Genomic DNA, 25205 nt, shown 5'->3' on the forward strand with positions numbered 1-25205 from the left:
GAAATAAGTTTAGCAAATACAAAAACCAGACTTCATTCACAAAAAGCAATCACAAGCATCAACTCCAGTCGTCGGTGTAATGAGAAATACAGAAGTCCCTGTGAAACGCAACCGCAGACATTTCCTGAGAAAACAGAAGACATGCGCCATGCTTCCAGATGGAACAACTTGAGTGTAAAGTTATCAATTTGTCTCAAATTACTTTGTAAATCCAATCTACATCTCATCTCCTGCAAGTTTTCAAAATGATTTTTAATATCATCTGGGAGAATAGGCAAGAACAGCCATGAAAAATTTGAAAAAGAACATAGCTCGTTGTTAGATGAAAAGATGAATTACACAGTAAAAACCATTAAGAAAATGGGCTATTTTAAAAAGAAAAAAAAATCTGTTATAGTTTCATTTCTCATCACGTACCCCAGAATAAGTATTGCGATCGATTAAAATGGTATTTCCTCAACTACGGGTCACAACGCCTAAGTGGTTGATGATTGTAACTTTTTCATGTATGAAGTATACTAGCGGAGAATAGAAAATAGCATGTATTATACAGAGTAAGAGTGACTAGCGCCTGGTGGAAGCTGTAAGTACTGCCTCACAATATAAACGATTTCTTCCCATTTGAATGCCACGGGCCTAATATATCAAATATGAGAAATGCAAGCTGTGAAAGAACGAAATGAAAACACAGGTGAAATTTTTATCTGGCCTCAGAGTAGGGGAAATTTCCAAACATACATCAAAGCTAGAAACTCCAAAAGAATGATGGACCTAACTGGATAAAAACATCAAAAATCTTAGTCTATCAGAAAATACTATTAAAGGCAAGGAAAAAATGTGAAATATATATGATGGATTCATAGTCTTAATATGTCAAAGAATTTCCTTATAAATTATTTTAAAAGGACCAATACCATAAAAGTATATGAGGCAATTCATAACAAATTACAAACACACACACACACACACACACACACAAAAGTTAAACCTGCCGTGTCAAAGTGAAAAAATCATACTTTGACAGAGCCAGGTAATTTTCTCCCCAGATCCATTCTTCTGCTTTTCTTTAGTAATAAAAACTCTGTGTTTTAGCTACCTTGTTGCTTTCCAGTTTAAAACTCTACATTTCCCAGCAACTGGGTAGGCTACATGACCAGACTCTTACTAAATTCAGACTGAGTTGGCCATTGAGATGCAAGGTGAATTATACCCAAATTCACAGGGGTCTGCTTAAAGCAAAGTAGTGTGCCCTTCTTTGCTCTTCCCCCTTACCTACTGACTGGCCTATGATGTAATGGCTGGAGCTTTAGCAGAGAAGCTGGACCATGAAGTTGCATGCCAAGGTCATCAGAGCACTGAAGTGGAAAGGTTCCTGATGACTGAGCTGCTCCATACCAGCACTGGACTTTCTACCATGTGACGTCTTTTGTATAAAAATGAAATAAAAAATTTTTTTTTCTTTTTTTTAGGGCCACACCCAAGGCATATGGAGGTTCCTAGGCTAGGGGTCTAATCAGAGATACAGCTGCCTGCCTACCCCACAGCCACAGCAACACCAGATCTGAGCTGCATCTCCAATGTACACCACAGCTCATGGCAATGCTGGATTGTTAACCCACTGAGCGAGGCCAGGGATTGAACCTTTAACCTCATGGTTCCTAGTGGGATTCATTTCTGCTGTGCCTCAATGGGAACTTCGAAATAAGCCTTCTTTTGCTTAAACCACTGTTATTTGAGCATCAGAGTATTGATTATGTATTGCTGAGCCAAATTCTAACTAATAAAAATAGCTTTTTAAAACTAGCATGATAGAAATGTTCTTTAAAAAATCACGGTACCCAAAGTTGCTAAGTGTCCTCTGAATAGGCAAATCTCACACACTGCTTATGCTATACATTTTCTGGAAGAAGTTCTGCCAGTATGTAACAAAAGAGTTACACTTCACATACCCTTTAACTCAGACATTCTGCTGCTAGGATTGTATGCTAAAAAATAACTAAGATGTGTATTAAATTAACACCCAGTGATGTTCATAAAAGCAGTGTTTATAGTGACGAAAAATTGGAGAGAAGCTAACTTCTCAATAGAGAATTATAAAAATCGCAGTGAATTTATAAAATCAGATAGCAGACAGCCATTAAAAATCAAGTTTTAAAAGAATTGATGAATGTGGATATTATCAAGTAGTATTAATAAGAACGATTTTAAAGCAGTATGTGAATATACTTAGACTGGGAAACTACAGGTAATTTTAAAACTTTCTTTGTATTTTTTAGAATTTTTCAAATGGTCTGTAACAAACATGTAAAACTTCTGTTGTTTGGTTTTGTTTTTCAGTGCCACTTAAACATCTGCATGTGTCTACAGCCTTTTACCACGCACCTGTCTTCTCTAGGTACACAGTTCCTTTCAGTCACCTGCAGATACACTGTGTTCTAATCCAACAGGCCTCGCTCTTCTGCACCATGGAACATCCCTTCTGCTCCTTTGTCCCTTTGCAAAGGATGCAGAACACATGAGACACAAATATACTTTACTCACAGGTCAGAAGCTTTCGCCACAGGCCAGTCTAAGCCCCTGTGCCTAGTTTTGTGAACAACATGCTCCTGACATTCTGAGTGATGCTTCTGAGACCAGCTCAGGTCTCCTCCTTTTTCTAGATACCAAGATGCCATTGGCCCTGACTTCTTGGGGACTCCTGGCCTCACACCAGTATTGCCGTCTCTAAGCAAATGATCTTTAAGAGGACAGTGCTCTGTGTCAATTAGAAAATGCGTTTAGATGCAGGTAACAGAAAGCTTCCTAAGCCCTTGGAAGTTTCCCTTGAGACAGAAGTTAGGAAAGAGGCAGTCACGACTTTGATTCAGCAGGGATGCAGGGTCTTTCCAGGCTCCTGCCCAGTCATCCTTGTGGGTGGACTTGAATCCTCAGGCTAGTCGCTTTGTGGTTACAAAAGGGTTGCTACAGCTCCACAAACTCTATAGGGAGGAAGGACACCACCGGCTGGCTGTGCCTTTCCCTGATTTTCATGAAAGCACAAGCTTTCTCAGAAATCTCTAGAAGATGTTACTTGCATATCATTGGCCAGGACTGACTCAAGTCATAGCCCCAGATGGAAGAGAGACTGGGAAAAAATAAGAATGAGTTGGGCATAGTCTTCCTCAAAGAAAACCAGAATTGAATGGGTATGGGTATGGGATCAATGACTAACAGTACCTGCTGTGTGTTGGCAAGACTGATTCTAGAACTCAGTTCTTTCAGAAGGCAGGATGTCACTAGACTGCATAAAAAACAGACTAGGTTATTCACCTGTGTGTGTTTGCATCACTTAAAGAAAGGGACAACTATTCCTTCACCAAGCATCCTTCAGAACCACCAGCTTTCATAATTATCTCATTGAGTTCATTGCATTCTTACAATAACCTCTCAAGACAGGTCTTATGTCCTCTGTTTTTACGGATGTGGAAACCAACACTCAGAGAAGCAGCTTGCCCAAAGCCACACAGCTAGGGAGTTTGGGGGCTGGACTTCACTGCTGTCTGACCCCAGAGCCCACGTGTTTGCTAGCATACAATACTGGCCTCTTGGCAAGTTCCATCATATGTATCTGAAGGACAAATGATGGATTAGGAGACATATAAATGTGTTTGCATCAAAACTTGAGGGTATACATGGGAGGTCAGATGGAGAGCACCCTTCTGTGGGCAACAGGGAAGCTGGTGACCAGAACCATAACCTCTCCGATAACTGCTGCTCACAGACAAGGAGGTAACACACCAGGTACACAGGACCTCAAAGGGCCAAGTATGCAGGATGGTTATCACAGAGAGAGACTGGGAAAAGCAATGCAGACACTTAATGCCAACATGAGTCAGAAGTCTCAGAGCAAGGTGAGAAGGAGTCTCCATCATATACAGAAACAAGAGAAACTCATAAAAGACAGGAAGGAGAAATTCAACCTGGATATCTATTTACTTAAATACTGCTCTGAATGAATACGTAACAGATATGCTCCAAGTTTGTATTTAATCTTTGTTGTCACCACTCATGCAACAGACACTGTGCTAGGGATACAAAGACAAATTAATTAGATGGAACCCTTGCTTTTATGATGATGGTAATTCAGTGGATAGACCATAATTAGGGTAGTTTCCTTGTCTCAATCATGTGAGGTGAGGACTAGCTCTTCTGACCACTGCGACTACAAGAGAAGGTCAAAATTCTAACAAAGCACTCAGAAAACCATAAAAAGCCTTTGCAGTCCCAGACTTATAAACCCAACTCCATAAGGATATGGAGAGCAGCCCAGCCCTATGTGATTGTAACACTGGGATGGAAGTGCACTTCCTGTGCAGACATTCAAATAACACATTACTGATGTGTCTGGGGTTGATTTCTTATTGTCTCATGTAGGGGAGAGACAGTACAGGGCCTGGGCACAGGATAGGCATGTAATAACTGCTGGCTGGCTGGATGACGAATGGACAGCTGGATGGAGGGATTGATGCTGGGTGGGTGGAGACATGCTATTGTCTACCTCCAGATTCAATCACTGCCCTCAGTTTTAGAAAACAAACAAACAACCAGCTGTTAGAGTGTTGCCTTAAGCTGTAAATTTTCATCTTAAATAGGGCTTGGAGGCCTTTAGAAGCAAGATACATGAAGTCAGAGATCAGCATTATATAAGTTCACTACCTTTTTCCTGTAGAAGCAAGTTTCCTACTGGGCACAGGGTAATCAGTATTTAATGCAGGTATCTCACCATAGAAATAGGTACGGTTCTTGTGCTGGAAGCTCTCCCCTCAAATGAGAACACACTCTTGCCATCTCCAGATACTCCCTCCTTTGCCTAGAATTGTTCTCTTTGTTCTCATGAGAGTCCATTCGTGAACTGAACGGAATGTTCTATTCCAAAGGACACTACACGTCTATTATCAAGGAAAAACACACATGCTTCCTGAGACACGGGGAGCCCTACTCCTAAGTCAGGGAGGTGGGATACAGGCAGACAGAAGAACCACCTGAGCTGAGGTTGGATGATGCCACCTGCCCCAAACCAGAGGAACCAGAAACAGACACAGCACTTTCATTCCAGCCTGAGGTCATGCCCCAGAATGACTGATGCAAGGAAGGCCAGAGACGGGTGTCTCAGCATCACTGAGCCTGCATCTTCAACCTAATTGGTTCTTCCCCTACCATTTCAAGGGGGGGCAATAGCCACAAGCTTCAATACACAAAAGTACCTGAAAACCGTAAGAGCCCATCTATTTCCTCAGTTAATTCCACAAATAACTGCAGACAGCCAATCCATACCATGTACTGGCCCACGCACGGGCTGGGCTGGTGCTCACAGCAGCAGACAGTCTAAGGAAAGCTGAGACAGAAGATCCAGGTGGAGAGGATAGATGGGCAGGTCAGAATCACCGACAGGAGCCCGGCAGGCGCAGGGACCCCACTAGAGCCACCCTTCAACACCTGGGGAGGAGGGATATGGGAGGGGGTGCGGGAGCAGTGCAGATGCCAGGTCCTGGAGCCTGGGGTGGCCCTGAGGGAACTGAGGCACAGACTGGGATCCAGAAGCAGACCAGGCCAAAGGAGCAAGGGGACATGATTCTATTCTCTCCAAGCTACTGTCCTGAAGCTGTGAACACCCCCCCGGGATTAGCCTGGTGTAGGACAGTCTCCTAAGTTCCAAGAACTGGAAGGAAGTACAGACAAGGGATCTAGACCTTTTCAGCCTCAGTAATACCGTTCACGGTAGTAGCTGTATAGAGCTAGCAGTCCCCATAAAGGGGGCTTTAAATACTCATGTTGCAACAGAAGAAAGGCTGGGGGAAAAATGTAATTGTAATGTATACATGTAAGGATAACCTGACCCCCTTGCTGTACAGTGGGAAAAAAATAATAATAAATAATCAAAGTATAAAAAAATTAAAAAAAAATAAAAAAAAAACAAAAACAACTTGGCATCAAGTAATTTTTTGAAGGTCTTTTTTTTTTTTTTTTTGAGTATTACTTGGCCCTATAATCACAATTCTGATCAAACCCCTTGTCAGCACTACTTTTCTGGTCTCTGACATTCAACTTCTAAATCTGGTTTCATCACCTCCGTGGTCCTCCGCCCAGGTGATTTTAGAAGCTGGGGACACTCACTTCCCCTGCTAGGATGGGATGCCCAGGACTTACTTGGGTGTTAGCCTCAGACAAGCTTGGACAAAGCATAGCCAGGCCAAGGATGGCAAAATAAATAGATACTTTCTAGGCTGCCTCCCTGAGATTCCCAGGCAGATAAATAGCAGGGACGCTGCAGGTCCCTTACACCAAATATAAAGGACCTGTCCCCAGCCTGAGCCGCACCAGCAGGCAATCTGAAAGCAGGAGCTGTTGCATTCTGTGGACCCACCACTATCCTCATCACGTCCGCAGCCTCCATGTCCTGGTGCCCCCACCTCTCAGAACTCCCCCTAAATTGTTCCGAAACCATTTCTTTTTTGAGCTCACTGTAGGTCTTGAAATAATGAGAATCCCAAGCAGAACCTCTGCTGTGTCAGATCTACTGTCGCTGGCCATAAAGCTCCTTCTTTTCATGCCAGAGGGAGGAGCCCTGACCCTAGGAGAGGAACACCCAGGTTCAGCCTCAGGACACTGCCACGACTGGAACCGCCTCAGACCTCTCTTCCCCGTCGCTGGCCTCAGACTGAAGAGAGCTGACTCGCTGTTTTTGTTGTGGCTACACGCTCGAGCCACCTTAATGTCTATTTCGATACATCTACACAAGCGCTTATGCTGAGTTTTCGCTGGCATCCTGATATAGTCCTGATGTGAGGTGATCCAAGGGTCATCCAGCCTCCTTTATCTCTGATTCCCACTTTTGAGTTTCTAAACAGGATTGCCATCAAGATGAGGATACAACAGCTGTATCTGGGGGCCCTAACTACATTGATTGTTACAACTGAGCTCATTTAATTCTCACTACACCTGCTAGCGTGAGCCGCTCGCCCCTCCACCAAGGCCTGGGCTCCCAACTGTAACACTTGGCTCTGGGAAGGAAGAGGCTACCAAGAGTTTACTAAGCAGTTGGCGTGCTGGGGTTGGGGGGCGGCGGTGGGCAGCTGCCTGCTCTCTTTCATTATCATTTCCATTTATTTCGTATTGTAAGGCTGTCTTTTCTCCTCACAGCAATACAGAGCAGGGCAACGGAAGAACATGGGCTTCAGGACAGATTACAAATGAATTTTTATCTCTAAGGTGGGAAACTTGTGGCTCTCAGGAAAGTGTGGTACGGTGGTGTGGAATGAGCCCAGGCCAGGCTTTCAGCAAACTTCAGAGAACTAAGGGGGCTTCCAGAAAGAAAGAGGAGAAAATGGGTGGGAGAGGGATCCTCTGACCTTGGATAAATTCCATCAGAGGGGGAAGGACCATGGGCTCGGTGAAGGAGAGGCATCCTCAGAGCACTGAAAGCATGGGGAAATGTAGGTTAAAACGCGGAAGGGACGAGTGTGGGTTGTTTTTGCCTGTCTCCGTTTTCCAAAGGAAGCCTGCCCTCTCAATGGACATTCAGTTCAGGTTACAAACACAGTATAACATGAGGGTAAGAGCGCTCATCTAGGAAAGACTTCAAACCCCTCCTCCTTCATTGATTAGCTGTGCGGCCTTAGGCGAGGTACTGAAAAGCTCCCAATCCCAAATTTTCTCACCAGCAACACCGAAGACATTATTTGGTTGTTAGAAGCATTAAACATACACATCAAGGACTTAATATGCATATTAATTAAGTACCTCCTACAGATGATCTCTTGTCACCATGAATCTTTTTCTCCTTTTGAACATTATAATCTATGGTATATCTATGACAATGCTTTAAAAAGAATGGGGTAGACTCTGAAACAAACTATTGCTGCAAATTCAGACAAAAAGCCCTCACGTACCTTCCATTCTAGTTGGGCAAGTCAGACCATAAAAGAACAGGTAAGGAAATCACATCTAATGTATTAGAAAGTGATAAATGGTATAGAGAAAAATAAAGGAGGAAAGAGAGATCAGACGTGCTGGGGATGGTTTCCTGAGAAGGTCACATGTGTGCAGCCATTGCAAGGTGGCAGACGGAGGGAGCCATGTGGGTGCCTGGGAAGACGGCCCAGGCTGAGGCAGGATGTGAGGGCACATTTGAGGGGTTCCCGGGGGTCTGTGTACCTGGAGCTGAGGAAGCAGTGGTTCAAGAGGAGATGCGGCAGACCATAGGCACATGAAAAGATGCTCGACACTGCTAATTATTAGAGAAATGCAAATAAAAACTACAGTGAGGTGTCACTTCATACTGGTCAGCGTGGGCATCATTACAATTCCTACAAATCACAAATGCTAGAGAGGTTGTGGAGAAAAGGAAACCCTCCTACAGCGTTGGTGGGAATGTAAAGTGGAGCAGCCACCATGGAAAACAGCAGGGAGCTTCCTCGAAAAATTAAAAATAGAACTACCATATGATTGTGCAATTTCACTTCTGTGCATATAGCTGGAAAAAATGAGAACCATGATTTGAAAAGATGCATGCACCCTCATGTTCCCTGCAGCACGCCTCACAAAAGCTAAGACATGGAAACAACCTACATGTCCACCAACAAATTTATGCATAAAGATGCGGTACATGTATACAATGGAAAGCCACTCAGCTGTAAAAAAGAACAAAACCATGCCATTTGCAGCTACGTGGATGGACCTAGAGATGACCACAGTGAAGTGAGTCAGAGAAAGACAAAAATCATATGATATTACTTATATGTGGAATGTGAAATATGAAACAAATAAACTTATTTACGAAACAAACTCTGACTCACTCAGAGACATACAATACAAATTTATCGTTCCAAAGGGGAAAGGGAGAGGGTAGGATAAATTAGGAATTTGGGATTAACAGATACAAACTATTACACATAAAATAGACACATTACGAGAACTTACCGTATAGCACAGGGAACTATATTCAATATCTTGTGATAAACGATAATGGAAAGGAATGTGAAAAACAATATACATTTGTGTAACTGAATCACTTTGCTGTACACCAGAAACTAACACGACTCTGTAAATCAACTACAGTGAAACATTTGGATATATCTGAAAAGCTATTTGAAAGACATAATACGATAATTTTGTGTGACTTGAGAGAGGAAGATTTTTTTTTTTTTTTAACTTCAGCAGATCAAAATACGGAGCTGCCACTGACTAAGATGCAGATACTGCAGGAGGAAGGCAGAGATTTGGGGGTAGATTAGGAGTTTCATTTGGAAAATTCTGATATGACTCTGGGCATCCCAAGAGAAACGCTGGGCGGTCATTACATATTTAAGTCTGGATTCAGGCAAACAGAACTGGCAGGCAAGAGAGAGGTGGTCAAGTGGAAGGAGTTGGGGGGAAGAGAGAGAGAGACAGATAGACGTGACCCTTCATACACACATGCCTATAAAACACAAAAAAAGGCAGGGCACAAAACATTACATAGCAGAGTTCCCTGGCGGCTCAGTGGGTTAAGGACCTGGTGTTGTCACTGAAGCAGCTCTGGTTACTGCAGTGGCATAGGTTCAATCTCTGCCCTGGAACTTCTGCATGTCATAGGTGCAGCCAAGCGAAAAAAACATTACATGGACTATGATCCTGATTTTGGATGAGTACAATTTCAAAAGTACATTAGCATAGGTATATAAAAATAATTGGAAGCATAGGCAACAGAAAGCTCATAGAACTGGGAATGAGGCATTTTTGCCATAATATTTGGATTTTATATAAGAATGGGTATTAATTTATAAATAAAACATAACGGCAGGAGAAGAATGCCATTTGAGTGAACTGCCAAAGCCATTCATTTCCAGAAAACCCTCTATGGCCCCCTTCCCTGGACACCAGCTGTGACCCTGGCTACCCTCTGTCTCAGTTTACCCTTCTCTCTCTTTTCACCATCAGCTGGATCAGGGGAACCTATGGTCTACTTTCCCAGAGCTGAACTCATAGAAGAGGAACCCAAGTTCAAAGCCAAAGTCAGTAGTTATTTCCAGAATCCTGATACATACACTTTTCTTCTTGGATGCAGTTGCCAACTTAATTTCCAACTTTTATTTTTTTATTATTATTATTTTTTTAGATCAAGACATTTAGAGGCCCAGTAACAAGGCCCCAAAAATAAAATGTTCCTTGACACGTTTAATTTCTGACCCTAACATAGTGCTGAACAATAAGCAAGTGAAACTGAATTCATACAGAAATGTTAACATAATCTGCTTTCAAATTTCAAGTTTGCAAGCCCAAGGCCTTCGCCCTGTAACACAATAGGCATTAAAGAAAAATGTTCCTTCCTGGATGCAACGATAAATCTCTATTTTGCCAGGAGCCTCTGCAGCAGGAGTCTTTCAGGATTTTTCCACTGAGACATCACTGTGAGGAAGAGTTCTTGATCCCATCTCTTTGCACCACTTCCTGTTCCCCTTTAAGCACATTTCCCCAACTCCACGCATGATAAGGAATGGAATTAGACAACCGTCTGTCAACCCAGGACTTTTTTCCCCGAATCTAGCCCTCAGGTTGAAATCACCCTTTGAGAAGAGGAAATCATTGTAGACTATCTTTCTACTGTTCCAAATAGCTCAGCTGGAGGAGGGAAGCTGTTATTTCCTCTTTAGCATGCCCTGCTGGAAGGATCTGTGCCACTCTTTCCTCCACCGCCAGAATGGAGCATGCCGCTCTGCCCACACCTTCTGGCAGAGTCAGGCCAGGAAAGGGTTACAGCTCCACAGCCTTCTTGTATCGCAAGAACTGTCAAATTACAGGAAAAAGTCAGCCTTCCTTTGATTGATTCTGTCAAGGTAAAATGTTTGCTTTTTTGGTCGCACTTGTGGCATGCAGAAGTTCCCGGGCTGGGGATTGAACCTGAGCCACAGCTGTAACCAGAGCCACAGCAGTGAGAATGCTGGATCCTTAACCCACTGAGCCATGAGGGAAGTTCCAGGTAAAATGTTATTAAGTGAAAAATTTCATGTCACATAAGGACCCTAGGGATCTATGAGTGCCCTCCTCCTTGCCCAAATACGTCCTTATTCTCCAGGGAAACGCTCATCAAATCCACATTAAACAGTTAAACATCCTACCCTGACAGGAGATGATACTCTCCTTCCTTAGATATTGCTGGATATGTAATAAATTAACTACAGCCATTCAGTCTTATCATCAACAGGTAGTTCCTGCTCCTCCTCACATTTATATAAAATCTTTCGAGTCACAGCAGCAACTGGGTCTTCAACCAAGAACAGTCTCAGAGCCCTGTGGAAAGACTGAACTGAGTTTGATGGCAACTTCAAGTAACGGATGGCCTGTTGCAGGCTTGCAAGGTGATATTTCATAGACAATTGCCAGATGATATTAGAGGCCGTGTGTGGTGTTCCAGGACTGCTTTATGACTTCATAAAAGCCAATGGTTGACCCAAGAGCCAATGGAACAAAAAAATAATTAAACAGGACTACAGGAACTAATGAAGGCAGCATGCTTTTTGATCACCGGTTTTAGAAGATTGCTGGTATTATATTGACTGTTCTCATTTTTGACAGGCATATCATGAAGTCGTTTTGCTTTCTTCCTCATCTACATCTCTATTAACTCAGCAGTCTAGGCTTTTACAAACATTTGGAAGTGAAACACTTTTGAGTGGTAATCCCCTTCTCACTCACCGCTCAAAATTCTGGAACACTTTCTTCTGAGTCTTTTTGCTTTTAATGGCAATGTAATATACACATAGGTTCAGTAAGATTTTTTTTTTTTTTTTGGCTTTTTAGGGCCACACCTATGGCATATGGAAGTTCCCAGGCTAGGGGTCTAATCAGAGCTATAGTCACCGGCTTATGCCACAGCCACAATCCAGGCCAGATCTGAGCCACGTCTGTGACCTACCCCACAGCTCATGGCAACACCGGATCCCCAACCCACTGAAAGAAGCCAGGGATCGAACCCGCATCCTCGTGGATACTAGTCAGGTTTGTTACTGCTGAGCCACGACGGGAACCCCTGGGTTCAATAAGAATTTGTTTTAATTTTCACTTGTAAGTAACTGAACAAATAGATGGTACAGCCAAGGCCATACCTGGAGAGTCATATTTGAGAGCAAATCTCATTTAATCAAATGTGACAAGCCTGCTGTGAGGGAAAAGGGTTGTACTTTGGAAAACCACAAAGCCCTCCTAGAAAACTGGTCTATTACCTTAGCATAGCAAGTCAGGAGACCTTAGTAGATTTGGGGGCCCTTGAGGAGAGATGCGTTCACCCCATTTAAAGATACTACAGACAAAACGGCAGAAGTGACTTTCTTGGATTGGTTTCCTTGCCTCAGAACAGAAGAGTAAATACAGACAATAAAGAATATACATGGATGCTTCTCCTAAGAAGATTCTTAAGATACCTCCAGACAGACGTTAATTTTTTGGACTTTGTAGTTACTTAGCACAACAGGGCTTCAGGCATTCTGACCAAACTGCAAGAGGCTTGTATAATTTAACATTTCTTACTGCAGATACATAAATGATCAGGCCAAAATGCAATGAGATCGGCTTTTTGGTGACCAAAGTAAGAGTAATCTGTGGAGATTATTTGCGACCGCAGTGCTTTACAGTTTACAATATCCTTCCAGATCCTGGTTAAATCTCCCAGAGTCTTTTAACACAATGTTCCCACCAGCACCTTGAACAAATTTAGACTTGAAAATCTCCATTCATGTGCCCTGGAAAAGACAGGACAGCTTAGGAAGGCAAGTGGCTAAACACACACACACAAATAGTGGCAGGCTGCAGAAGACACGCGTGTGCATATGTGCAAACACACACACACACACACACACACACACGGATGTCCAATCTGTTGCATGGAACAGCCAGCTAAGCTGAGAAACCCAGCTCCACAGAAGGCCAAGGTAGAGGTCTATCTTGGGTCTCATGATGAAGGCTCAAAAAAGGGCTGAGACCAGGGGGACACTATTACTTCCTCCATCACGAAAACACCCAGAAAAGCCCAATATCGCCGCCGCTCCCCCAACTCTCCAAGCCATGGAAGGGAAGCTGCAGCCCCTGGCTCTGCCCCGCGTGCCAAGCTAAATATGTTACTGGAGAAATGCTTTCGTGGGGCGGGGTGGCAGGTGGCAACTCTCCACACTATGACATCCCTGCAGACTCTGTCCTGAAGCCCGGCCTTGAGAAATTCAAAGGATTCTGAGATTAGAGTTCGAGGAAGACCGAGATACACCCCAGGGCAGGCCTGGCCTTAATCCTGCAACCCTGTCCCCTTCCCACACCCTGGGGAATCTGACCTCCAAAAGAACCTAGTGCCTATCTTGGTCTAACAGAATTAGCCTCCAAGACGCTCAGCTCTTCTTTTTCTGTCTAATGGAGGCTGAAGGCAGTTCAGTTTGGAATGCCTAAATGACTGGAGCACTTGCCAAGTGCACCCATCCCTCCGCCTAGGCCAGAATGGCTCTGTTCAAGGCCGGGGTTCTGGCACCTGGGGCGGAACGTGACCACGGCAGGCAGCCCTCCATCTCCATCCAGCCCTCCTGCAGGGCATCTCCTGTGGTCCCCACTCACCGTTCTTTTCTGCCTTGTGTTTTGGCGGCTCGGGTTCCGGGAGACACGGACAGGGCCCATCGCAGAGGGTGGTGAGACTCTTGCCAGTGGAACAAGCATGGAACTCCAACTTGCACTGCAAGAGACAGACAGAACAAGCCTTAAAAATACTGCCCAGCAGATGCCTCCTTGGCTTCCTCAGGACACGGCCTGGGCCCCGCTACCCATGGTTAGGCTCACAGAAGCAAAGACAGAGAACAGAGGAATCTACCCCGTAAACAGCCTGAATAACAGACTACAGAATAAGAAACGGCCTTTTATGTTTTCCATAAACATGCACAGGATAGCATCTAAAAACACACCCTGGGTAGACGTACTTTAATTAATGGTAAACTCAGCCATAACTGTTTATGCGAGTATTAGTATGAAATTAACATCCACAGGGCCCCACAGGGTCCACGAGGTCCCCCCACGTCACAGCAGGAGGCTGCTCCACCACGTTCCCTTACTCCTGCTAGGAAGCTCTGCCCCTGGAGCCCTCCTGGATCCTCTCAGCTGCTCCCACTCTTCCTGGGGAGGAAGAGTGACCCTCCGTTTAGTAGGATGGGTGGTGCCTGCAGGGCCCAGTGCCTTCCCCTGGGAGCCCAAGTGAGGCGTGAATGCCTTGGCTTCCGCCGTCCCAAACCAGAGCTGGACACAGTCTTTCCCCCAGAGAATGCCTGTGGTTGTCTCACTAGCCGGGGGCCGGGTGGAAACGTCCACCCAGTTCTAGCCTTCACAACTAGATGCCTCAAAGCTATACCTCCTCTTGCCAACCCCTTCTTCTGCAACCAAGGTAGCATGCGGGCCACTCTCCCCCAGGTCCTCACTCAAGTCTCAACTGATTGAGAACACAAGGAATAGCAAAGGATGTTGTTTACGGATATAAAAGACCACAACAATTAGCAGCATTTCATTACTCCTACATTATGAAAACCAAAAACCAAAACCAAAACGGAGACGTAGGGGCTAATTCGTGGAAGACCGTGACACTCCCAGCCCAGGACTCCCAGCCCTGTCTGTCTGACCGCAGGCCTAAGCCCAGACGTCCCCCAGGACCGTTTCTGTCACGTGGGAGAGCCCCAGAGCACAGACTGCATTGTCCTCCATGGGGGGCTGATTATGCGACTGTGCTACTGGCCTGGGCCTGGGTTGTCTGAGAGTTCCCTCCCTTTTTACCTGCGAAATTCTCGAGATCAAGGCCTGGGCGTAATCAGGCTTCCACAAAGGCCCACGGGCCCAGAACCACGTTGCTGTGTGGTGGAAGTTCAAAGGAAGGGGAGATTGGAGCACCCACGGTGCGTGCAGCTCTTATCAGGGGCCATGGGGAATCTTTTAAAAGGAAGAAGAGAGGAGATACGGTCCTTGCCCTTGGAAAACACAAATGCACACCTCTGAAAAAGGCCCACAGCATTTGCTAAGCAACACATGAGCGCAGTCGAATACTGGCTCCTTGTGAGAGGACGGGCTATTCAGTTCCCACACGGATTTCTCGCAAACAGAGGGAGAAAGGGCTTTCAACCTAATGCATTGGTGTCACTCCTGCGTTACTCCCACTGTCACCCAGGCAGTCGCCCACTACCCTTACAGAGAGAGAGAACAACAGACGAGCCTGCCAGGACTGGCTTCCTCTTAATGCAAAACCCCCTTTGGGGCACATTCCTGGGCTTCTAGTGGTGGGTCTGGTGGGGACCATCTGAAAGGAGGCCACGGCCCAGGCTGCAAATGCTGATGGACTGGAGAGAGGAAGCAAAGAGTGTGTAACCTTATAAAGCCACAGGGACGTGACCATGAGGGCAGGTGGGATGTATGTGCCTGCAGACAGTCCAAATGGCTGGAAGATGAGCCAGGAAGAGCACTGGCAGGTGTGGCGCCCGTGTAAGAAGCTTCTTTTCAATAGCCTTTGAGCATGTGCCCAGGGCTAGAGTGAAGACCACTGCAGCCAGCCCACCCCTCCCTCCTCCCCTGAGCTGGCTCCCTGCAACCATCCTCAGGCTCAGGCTAGTGAGTCTTCTATTTTTCAACAAAAGCTCATTTGGGGGGAAATATATTTTACATGTACATGTATTTTATAAAATCAAAATGAGTGCATTTCCTCGCTCTAAAGCCTTCTCATGCTGTGTCTGCAACTGCCTGCTTCTGTCTGGGGCAGGTGGTAACCCTCTTCCCAAATATTCTCTGGCCTCCCCTCTGGTCTACACTTTGCTCAGCGGCCTGTGTGCAAGGTGATGTCCCCTCTGTGGTGACAGCAAACCTGGCCACGGGACTTGCCTGGGTCAGCGGATTGTGAGCAGGAGGGACCCAAGCCGGGTCTGGGTGGACGTCTGAAGACCCAGTGCTTGGTTTCACCTCTTGGTCTCTTCCCTCTGTTACCAAAGGGGCACATGCCCCACAAGGGCCATTCCTTCTGCCTGGGACCCAGAGGGCAGAGGACAGGGAACAGAGCCGCAGCTAACCCACGGCTCGCATGCAGCATGAACAAGAGAGGAAGGCTGGCTGCCGTATGCCACCCCTGGGTGGGGATCACTTGCTACCACAGCATAATTCACCAAGAGGTGATGTTCAACAAGACCCTAAAGTACTTAACAGCAGGCCGGAGTCTTAGTCCCTCCCTTCCCTCGGCACGACGTGATACTCACATACCCCTGCACAGAGCAGATGTGCAGTAAATAGCGGCTGAATGATAAAGGCAGGAGGAAAGGGGGCATGGTCACTGTGCAGCTCTAAACCTCTGTCCCCAGCCACCAGGAGCCACCCATCTGCCTGCATGAGGAGTGGAGGTGTCAGAGCTCAGCACTCCTGATGCGCCTCCCGACCCAACCTGGACCCATATCGCTCCCTGGTCCTCTTTCAGCTCCACATTTAGCGCTCTGCCTTGCCACCTCCCCACCCACTCCATATGCTTCCCAGATGCCCAGAACCACTGTCCCCCAGGGACGCCGCTCCTCGCCTAGGAACTCCTGCGCATGGTAATTTTTTTTGTTGTTGTTGTTGTTGTCTTTTTAGGGCCCCACCCATGACTTATGGAAGTTCCCACACTAGAGGTTGAATTGGATCTGTAACTGCTGGCCTACACCACAGCCATAGCGATGCCGGATCCTTAACCCACTGAGCAAGGCCAGGAATCAAACCCGTATCCTCATGGATACTAGTTGGGTTTGTTACCGCTGCGCCACCATGGGAACTCCCCGTGCACGGTAATTCTAGCAACTCGGCCCCCGTGGCTGGCCGCAGCCCCTCTCCAGCACAGCTGATGGCTCGGTCTGTGCAGGCAGCCGGGCCTCTTCCCCAACTCCAGAAAGATGCCACCAGAGAAAACAATATTTATCTGCAGTGGAGGAAACACATGTTTCAAGGGCACAGATCTGCCTTTTATCTTCCAGAACAATATGTGGCATTTAAATGACACCCAAAGACCATAATTTCATTTTTTATAAAGCTCAAATTGTGCTATGTAGAGATACACACCTATGTGGGAATAAGAGCTACTTCAACAAGTGGGGGAGGGGTGGACAAATACCATTGCAAGAGGGGTTACCTCCAGGGAGGAGGGAGGGGGATCGTGGGAGACAGGAGCCCACAGAGGCCTCGTGAAACCAGGAGTGGTTGATTTCATGAGTCAGGTGGTGGATTCTGAGGCTTCTGCTTTGTTAGTAGGCTTGGCAATGTGTAAATAATGCATCTGTGTTTACGTGTCAAGTATTTGATGATAAAATATAAAACAGAGTTTATAGGTGTCTATGGAGGTGATGGCCCAGCGATCACCACTGCCCAGAGGAAGCTTCCTTAGAGGAATGAGCCAGCCTGAGTGTGGGGCACCCTCCGGTTCGGTGAGCCCTGGATCGCCTCTGGGCACAGGCATCTCACACACATTCCTTCCTACAGCTCATCTCCCAGTCCCATCCGTGGGGTTCCCCAACAGCTTCTTACTCCTGCCCCTCTTCCCCATGTCCTTGCTAGGGGAAGAACAAAGATGCCAAAAGAGATCCCCGTGCCAACTTTACCCATCAGGGCTTCCCCTGAGACTGGGCTGTACAGCATGCCCGGGACCTGCACACCAAAGAAAGGCCTCCAGTTCCTCCTCCGACCTGCAGGGGACGGAGGCCCAGGAAAGCTCTGGTCCATTTACTGCCAGTCACAGGTGGAGACAATGCACAGATCTGGGTGGACCTGGCAGAAGTGTGCCCTGGTCAGTGTACAAAGAGATTCTTGAAACACAAAGCAGGTGTGCTACAGATCTGCCAAGAGAATGGGAGCCAGGGGAAAAAGAGACACCTATGTAACCTGGCCAAGGCAGGGATTCTGCTCCTAGCTGTGAATTCCTGATCAAGGGACGCCAGGCTCCCACCCATCAGGACATATGCAGCTTTCCTAGGAAAGGGGTGCGGGGAGCAGGGAGCAAGGGAGCGGAAGGATGTTCCCAGGGAAATGGGAGGAGGGAGAAATAAGAGTCCCCCAGCACACCGGGCAGAGGCAAGGCTTCAGAATTCCCACACCTTCGCCCTCACAGTGTTCTCAAAGCATGGGGTGGGGGAACTGACAAAATTATGGATGGCGATTCCGTGGCAGAAAAGACGTTCGCAGAAAGCATCTGTCTGCTTCCTGCACGGGTGCCACGCAGGTCCTGAGGATCCAGGCAGCCAGCCTCCCCCCCTGTCCTGCCTGGGCTGTTGTCCTGTGTCAGAACAGGGTGTGCAGAGCTTCAAGTTAAAGAGATTGCGAGCCGCCCTCATAGAGTCCCCAGCCTGGAGGTGGACTCTCGCGCGGGGAACTCTACCCTATATTCTGTGACAATCCATATGGGAAAAGAATCTGAAAAGGAATTGATGTGTGTGCATATGCAAAACTGACTCACTCTGCTGTACAGCAGAGATGATCACTAGCTTGTAGACCAACCATACTTTCACAAAACTTGAAAAAATGAAAGGAAAAAAAAACTCACAGACATAGAGAACAAACTAGTAGCTACCAGTGGGGAGAGGGGGGAGGGAAGGGGCAAAATAGGGATAGTGGATTAAACGGTACAAACTACCATGTATAAAATAAGTAAGCTACAAGGAAATACTGCATCGCACAGGGAAAATAATATTTTGTAGTATTATAATATTATATAATTTCATCATATCTGTCAACGGAGTATAGCCTTTTAAAACTGTGACTCATTTTGTTGTACACCAGAAACTTTAATAGTGCAAATCAACCATTCCTCAGCTAAAACTAAAAATAATAAAAAGGCTTAAAAACAAGCTGAATATTATTCAAAATAAATAAAAACTGCAAAATGACATTCTCAGGAAAGGGTAAGGGGACACCTGCGACTCCTCATTTTAGGAAAACAGTAGGGCTAGGGGGATAAAAGAGGAAGACTTGAGGGTTTTGGAGGGGCCACTCCATTGCTCAAAGCCTGCAAAAAGTCAAAGGCAGAGGCACTCCCTGGAGCTTGTCCATTACAAAGGGAAAGAGACATAATAAATGTAGAGGTGCCACGTGACAGTCATGGTCACCACAGCCAGCTGGGGAGATCCCTTCCAGCCCTGGTCTAAGAAGAAAGTAGTCATTGCTATTCTGGCCCTGCTCACCTCTGGGAGGACAAGCTTTACACTTTTGTGCTCTGGGTGGAATTATATCCCTCAAGTTGGAGTCCTAACCCCTTGAGTCTCAGAATATCGTTTATTTAGAAATAGGGTCTTCCGTGTGACCCAGAAATCTCACTCTTGGGCTTACATCTGGACAAAACTCTCCTTGAAAAAGACACATGCACCCCTATGTTCACTGCAGCACTATTCACAATAGCCAAGGCACGGAAACAACCTAAATGTCCGTCAACGGATGAACGGATGAAGAAGATGTGGTACATATACACACAATGGATTACTACTCAGCCATAAAAAAGAACAATGCCATTTGCAGCAACGTGGATGGAACGAGAGACTCATCCTAAGTGAAGTAAGTCAGAAAGAGTAAGAAAAATACCATATGACATCACTTATATCTGGAATCTCATATAAGCCCCAAATGAACCTTTCCATAGAAAAGAAACTCACGACTTGGAGAACAGACTTGTGGTTGCCAAGGGGGAGGGAGTGGGATGGACTGGGAGCTGGGGGTTAGTAGATGCAAACTATTGCATTTGGATTGGATAAGCAATGAGATCCTGCCGCATAGCACAAGGAACTATATCTAGTCACTTGCGATGGAACATGACGGAGGATAATGTAAGAAAAAAGAATGTATGTGTGCATGTGCGTGCATGTGTGTGTGTGAAAGAGAGAGAAAGACTGGGTCACTTTTCTGTAGAGTAGAAAATTGACAGAACACTGTAAACCAACTATAATGGAAAATATAAAAATCATTTTAAAATTAAAACAAAAAGAAATAGGGTCTTGACCGAGATAATCAAGTTAAGATGAACTCAAAAGAGTAAGCCCGGATTCAATATGATGGCATGCTCATGAGAAAGGGACAGTCGGTCAGAGACGGACACTCAGAGGGAGGATGGTGGGAAGGGCTATGGGGCAAGAAGGCCACCCACAGGAAATGCCTGAGACCGACAGAGGCTGGAAGAAGCCAGAGAGAGCTTCTCCCCCACAGCTGCAGAAGGAACCCACCTTGCCCACATCTTCATTTCAGACTTCGAACTCCGGGGCTGTGAGACGAGAAACTTCTGCTGTTAGAGCCACCCAATTCATGGTACTGTTTACCGCAGCCCTGGCAAATGGGCTTCCACCTAGATTTTTAACACTTTTTTTTTGGGGGGTGCACCTCTGGCTTATGGAACTTCTCAGGGCAGGGACTGAAGACAGAGCTGCCTCAGCGAAAATGCCAGATCCTTAGCTTGAGGCACCAGAAGAAAACTCCTGGATTTTTAGAAGTGATCATCCCTAAAGGATGGATTACCCTGTCTTAGGCTCATAAAGCACAGATCTTTGCGCCAAGATGGCTCAATTCTCCTAAAAAGAAAGTAACACGGAATGGCAGCCTCGGGACATGGGGTCACTGGGAATAAAGAACACGGCCAATGTGTCAGCTGAGGCTCACGGCCAGAAAAGAAGAAATATGAAAAATTCAAGCCTCTATATTGCTTTTGGGATAAAACACTTAAATAAATAATTAGCCATAACTACTGAAAGGAAGAGAGCTGAAGAAGTGGGAAATAAGTGAGGAGTTTAAACACAGTTCTGGAAGCCATCTTCACACAAAGCAAGCATAAAAATAAATACTAACCCTGGAAGCTTCTATACCTCTCGACCTGCTGGAACACATATGCCTGCCCCAATCAGCACGGAAACAGAGAAGCCGGAAGAAGAGCCAGAAATTCCACAAAGGGGCAGGCATATTCAAACTGCTGACCTACTTAAAAATAAATATGCTAGCAGATTTCCCAACCAAACTTCCCTTCTCGCTTTGCCTAACCCGCCAACTCATATCGGAATGAGCGCATGTCTGGGCGCAAATGGCCAGTAACCCTCTCTCCTCTGCGATTTGTAAAGCGAAGCTAATAACCTCGCTCTGGCTCACTGCTCCTGGGGCCTCCACAGGGTACCCCCTCCTCCACCACCACACCTCACTCCTCCTGTTGCCTCGCATGCTTTGGGTGTTATTTTTAACATTTCATTTAAATCGCTTTCTTGGCTGTATTTCATCAACCTATCATCTATTTTTAAACCAGACTGTTGACAGTTCGCAGTTGACAATTTGGTTCACAGTTGACGAATTCTGATTTGTTTCTATTCCCCCAAAATCATCTCAAAGAAGGGGGATGTAAAAATCTCATGCATCTGCCGGCTTTCTAATGGTGGGGATGGGGGTGGGGGGCAGGCGAGCAGCCGTTGATGGCACGCGTTCTCTGGGGACAAGGAACCACTGACCTTTCTGCCCAGGGCTGGAATGTTCTGGGGTCATCTGATCGGAAGAGTGAGGAGACACAAGGGAGGGGGCTCGGGGCTTTTGTTCAGAAGTTTCAAACGTGCACGCGTGTGGGTCCCTTCCCGAATGCCACAAGTATTTACTGTGTGCCTACTGCGGTCCGGGCCCTGTTGGAGGTTCTGAACCAATGGAACAAAGGTCCTGCTCTCCTGAAGTTTATGGGGCAGGTACTGATGAGGGCGGTGAAGGAGCATCACAGAGAGGACAAGACAGGGAGTAGCAAGGAAGGCATGGCACATCACCCAGGTGACTGCAAAGTCTTCCAGCAAGACGACATCTGGGCAAGGAACAGAGCAAAGTGAGCCAGGAAGCTATGGGGGGAAGGGGGCTCCAGGCAGAGGGAAGTGCAAAGGCCCTGAGGTGGAAGATGCTGACTGCCCTTGAGACACAGACAGGAAGGCAGTGAGGCTGGAGAGGAGTGGGCGGGAGAGAGGGGGAAGGGGGCAACGCAGCTGGCGGGCCTCTGCAGAAGGTCTGTTTGTGCCCAGGCTCAGCCTTTACATCCCATCCTGCCTCTGTCTCTCTCTCTGTCACACACACACACACACAAACATACATACTCTCTCCCCCTTACTTTCTCTCCCATACACACTTTTTTTTTTTAATTTTTATTTTTGCTCTTTAGGGCCGCACCTGCATCATATGCAAGTTCCCAGGCTAAGTAAGGGTCGAATCAGAGCTACAACTGCCAGTCACATTCCCAGCAATGGTGGATCCAAACCGCATATGGTCTGCAGCCTACACCACAGCTCAGGGCAACACTGGACTCCAGACCTGCTGAGCGAGGTCAGGGATGGACCAGACACATCCTCACTAGTCGGATTCATCTCCGCTGCGCCACAAGGGGAACTCCCCACACTTTTCTTTTCTCAATTGAGAGTTCCCAAGAAGGCAGCACTTGAAAGCTAAGTCGCCTAAAATGTGAAAAAGAAAAGCTCTTCTTTAGAACAGAAGACTGCCAGCTAAATGCATTTAGAAGGAAAGACAGATTTAGAAAAGTGTCGTTTTGCAACCCTCTATGTAACAACCAAGTCAAGAAGGAATTGTTCAATGTTTTCTAAAAATACTGGGTGAAAGTTCCTGGGGAACAGGACATTCACACAGGCTCCAAGTGTCAACCCACAGAACACCTAATTAAAAGAGGAAAATGTACATTGTCAATAAACACTTGGCAGTCACGCCCTAACAAAGGGGCCAAGGAGCCAATTTAGTGCCGCCAGGGGAGGCACCACCTGGCACAGACCTCCTAATGTGCCTCAAAAAGAAGTAATGACAGCGCCTTTGAGGTATTGGTGCCAAAAAGAAAGAAGGCTTAACCTGAATCTGTTCATTACAAACCCAATCCAGACCTGAGGACATTTATATGACAACTGCCTGAACAGCTCAAAAAATAAAACAAACAAACAAAAAAACCCCGGAGTGAGTGGGGTATTGTTCTAGAAGAAATTTAAAAGAGGAAACAAGTGTAATGAGTGAGGCTTGATCGGTTCTTGAATAATAATTACCCAGAGCTATAAAAGGCAATCTGGGGGAAATGTTGTGATTGCAATGTGGATTACATATTAAGAAACCCTGAATTATTGTTCTCGAAGGTGTAATAATACCTATTAAGGTGGCCATACAGGAGAATGCCTGTTCTTTTTCCTTAGGAGGGAGACGTCACACTGTCTACAAATTACTTCTAAATGGTCCAGGGAAAAACTGCACAGGCGTATAAAGAGAGGCGGGGCGGGGGGAGAGAATGCATCATTTTAGCATTTTAGATCTTGCAAAGGTACATGAGAATGCTGCAAAATTTTAATAACTGTCAGACCTTAGTGAGGTGTACATGGGTATTCATTCCAATATTCTTGAAACTCTTCCATACATTCATAATTGTTACATCAATCTCTAGGGAAAAGTAAATATAACTTGCTTTGTCCAGTGGGACCAGAATTCTTTGCAGAAACCACAATTTGCTCCCCTGACTGTTGTTCCTTCACCTGCCCACTAGAGGGCGAGCTCAGGGGGGCGGGCAGCCAGGACCCTGTTTGTACCACCTGGCCTAGAAGCGAGATGAGCAGGCCTTCAACAAGGGTTTGTTAGACTTAGGTTTTCCTGACGCACAAATTCTCTTTTCGGACGTAAAGAGGCACCACTGCAGTGAGAAGGCTTGGCACAGACATCCTGAATTGCAGCATTTTAGATCTTGCAAAGATACATGTTCGTGTTGCATATGGGGAAACTGAGGCTGGAAGAAGATGGGCAGCTTGTCTGAGACCATTCTGTTCAGTAATTTCCTCGCCTGCTGCCCACCTCGTCTTAGCCCCGGCTTACAGCCAGGACCTCATACATGCTTGTTTATTTCTAGGATGCACCACACCTAACACTAGGTGAGAGCTGGTGCTGGTTTTACAGGTGAAGAGACAGAACCCTGGAGAAAGCAAAGGACAGCCGTGAGGTTACAAGGCTATCAATGGCAGATTTCATTTGAATCCAGATCATTCAACGTCTCCCCCTAGTCTGCTGTTGTTTGTGGGGACTCACAAACTGCTCCCCCGGCAGGGGTCTCGCCAAGCCTTGCCTGGCATCCAGGGGGAGCTGGATGAAGAGGCAGAGGACAAGAGGAGGAGTGAGCCAGAGCTGGGGAGATGGAGAAGGGAGGCTGCCATGATGCTGAGCTCTAGCGGGGAGGTGAGCCGCTGGCTGCTTCTCCCCAAATCATGCCACATGGAACCCTGGCTGCTCTGCTGAGAGTGATGCTGTTCAAAGTCACTTTCAACGGCTGAAATTCGCTAAGAGAACGTACGGAGGTCAGGCTGGTTGGCCGGCAGATCTGGAGAGGATCCTGGGGGCGCCCTTCCTTTGTGTCCAGAAGCTGATGGCGTCCAGGTTGACCTCCCCTGGAAGTGCCAGGGCTGTAGCTATTCTGGGCTGACAGAGTCATTGTCCAGCAGCATCCACGGCTCTGCCCGGTCATTCAGGGGCTGGCAGTTCAGAGTGTCCCAGCCAGGGCCTCAGACAAGAGATGAGGCCTCTGAACTAGATTCCCACCTGGCAGGAAGTTCCTTGAGAGCAAGAACTGCATGCTGCTGGCTTCACATCCCCCAGGGCCAGATATGAGTCCTACTCCTTGAGAGTGGGCTTACAGCATGAAGTAGCCAACCATCTTCCTAGTTGGAAGGGACCTAGTTGGTTAGGGACCACCACTCTCATTTTACAGAGGAGGCGAGACACAGGTCAGCAAAGAGAACACAACTAAGAATGAAAGGAGAGAGGAAGAAAAGACAGGGGGAGAGGAGGAATGGCAGGAGGAGAGGCAGGAAGCCAAGTGAGGAGAAATACGAGGAAGAGGATGGGGGCGAGGCCACAGAGAAGGAAGAAGCAGAAGACTCCAGGAGGTGTGGGGAGCTGGGTCTTGTGCTCCTGCCTGGCTGAGTGTGTGGGCTCGGGAGGGTCCAGGAGAAAGAAAGAGTGTGTTCCAAGGTGCTGGCACCTGCGTAAAAGAAAATGTTTCCACTGCTAGAAATGCCCTTGGGATGCCCGTCTCTCTGGTTGTCCCTGCTTCCTGGAGTCCCTGCCCCGCCCTAAGCCACCTCTCTCAGCTGCCCTTGCCCCCACCCTTCCGGCTCTGCCTGCCTCTGTCATTGCAAACCCAGAAGGGAGTCTGA

At 46.7% G+C, this 25205-nt stretch overlaps 1 protein-coding gene across 1 annotated transcript in view; it reads right to left on the minus strand.

Annotated features, from left to right (window-relative positions):
• SPOCK1 (SPARC (osteonectin), cwcv and kazal like domains proteoglycan 1) overlaps window positions 1-25205 on the minus strand; it is a 509504-nt gene that overhangs the window by 76781 nt on the left and 407518 nt on the right. The window contains exon 6 of the mRNA XM_047778695.1: window positions 13612-13726. Coding sequence (XP_047634651.1) covers window positions 13612-13726 — 115 coding nt within the window. The remainder of the gene's footprint in view (window positions 1-13611; window positions 13727-25205) is intronic.

This window comes from Phacochoerus africanus, chromosome 4 (assembly GCF_016906955.1).
Source record: "Phacochoerus africanus isolate WHEZ1 chromosome 4, ROS_Pafr_v1, whole genome shotgun sequence".
NCBI lineage: Eukaryota > Metazoa > Chordata > Mammalia > Artiodactyla > Suidae > Phacochoerus > Phacochoerus africanus.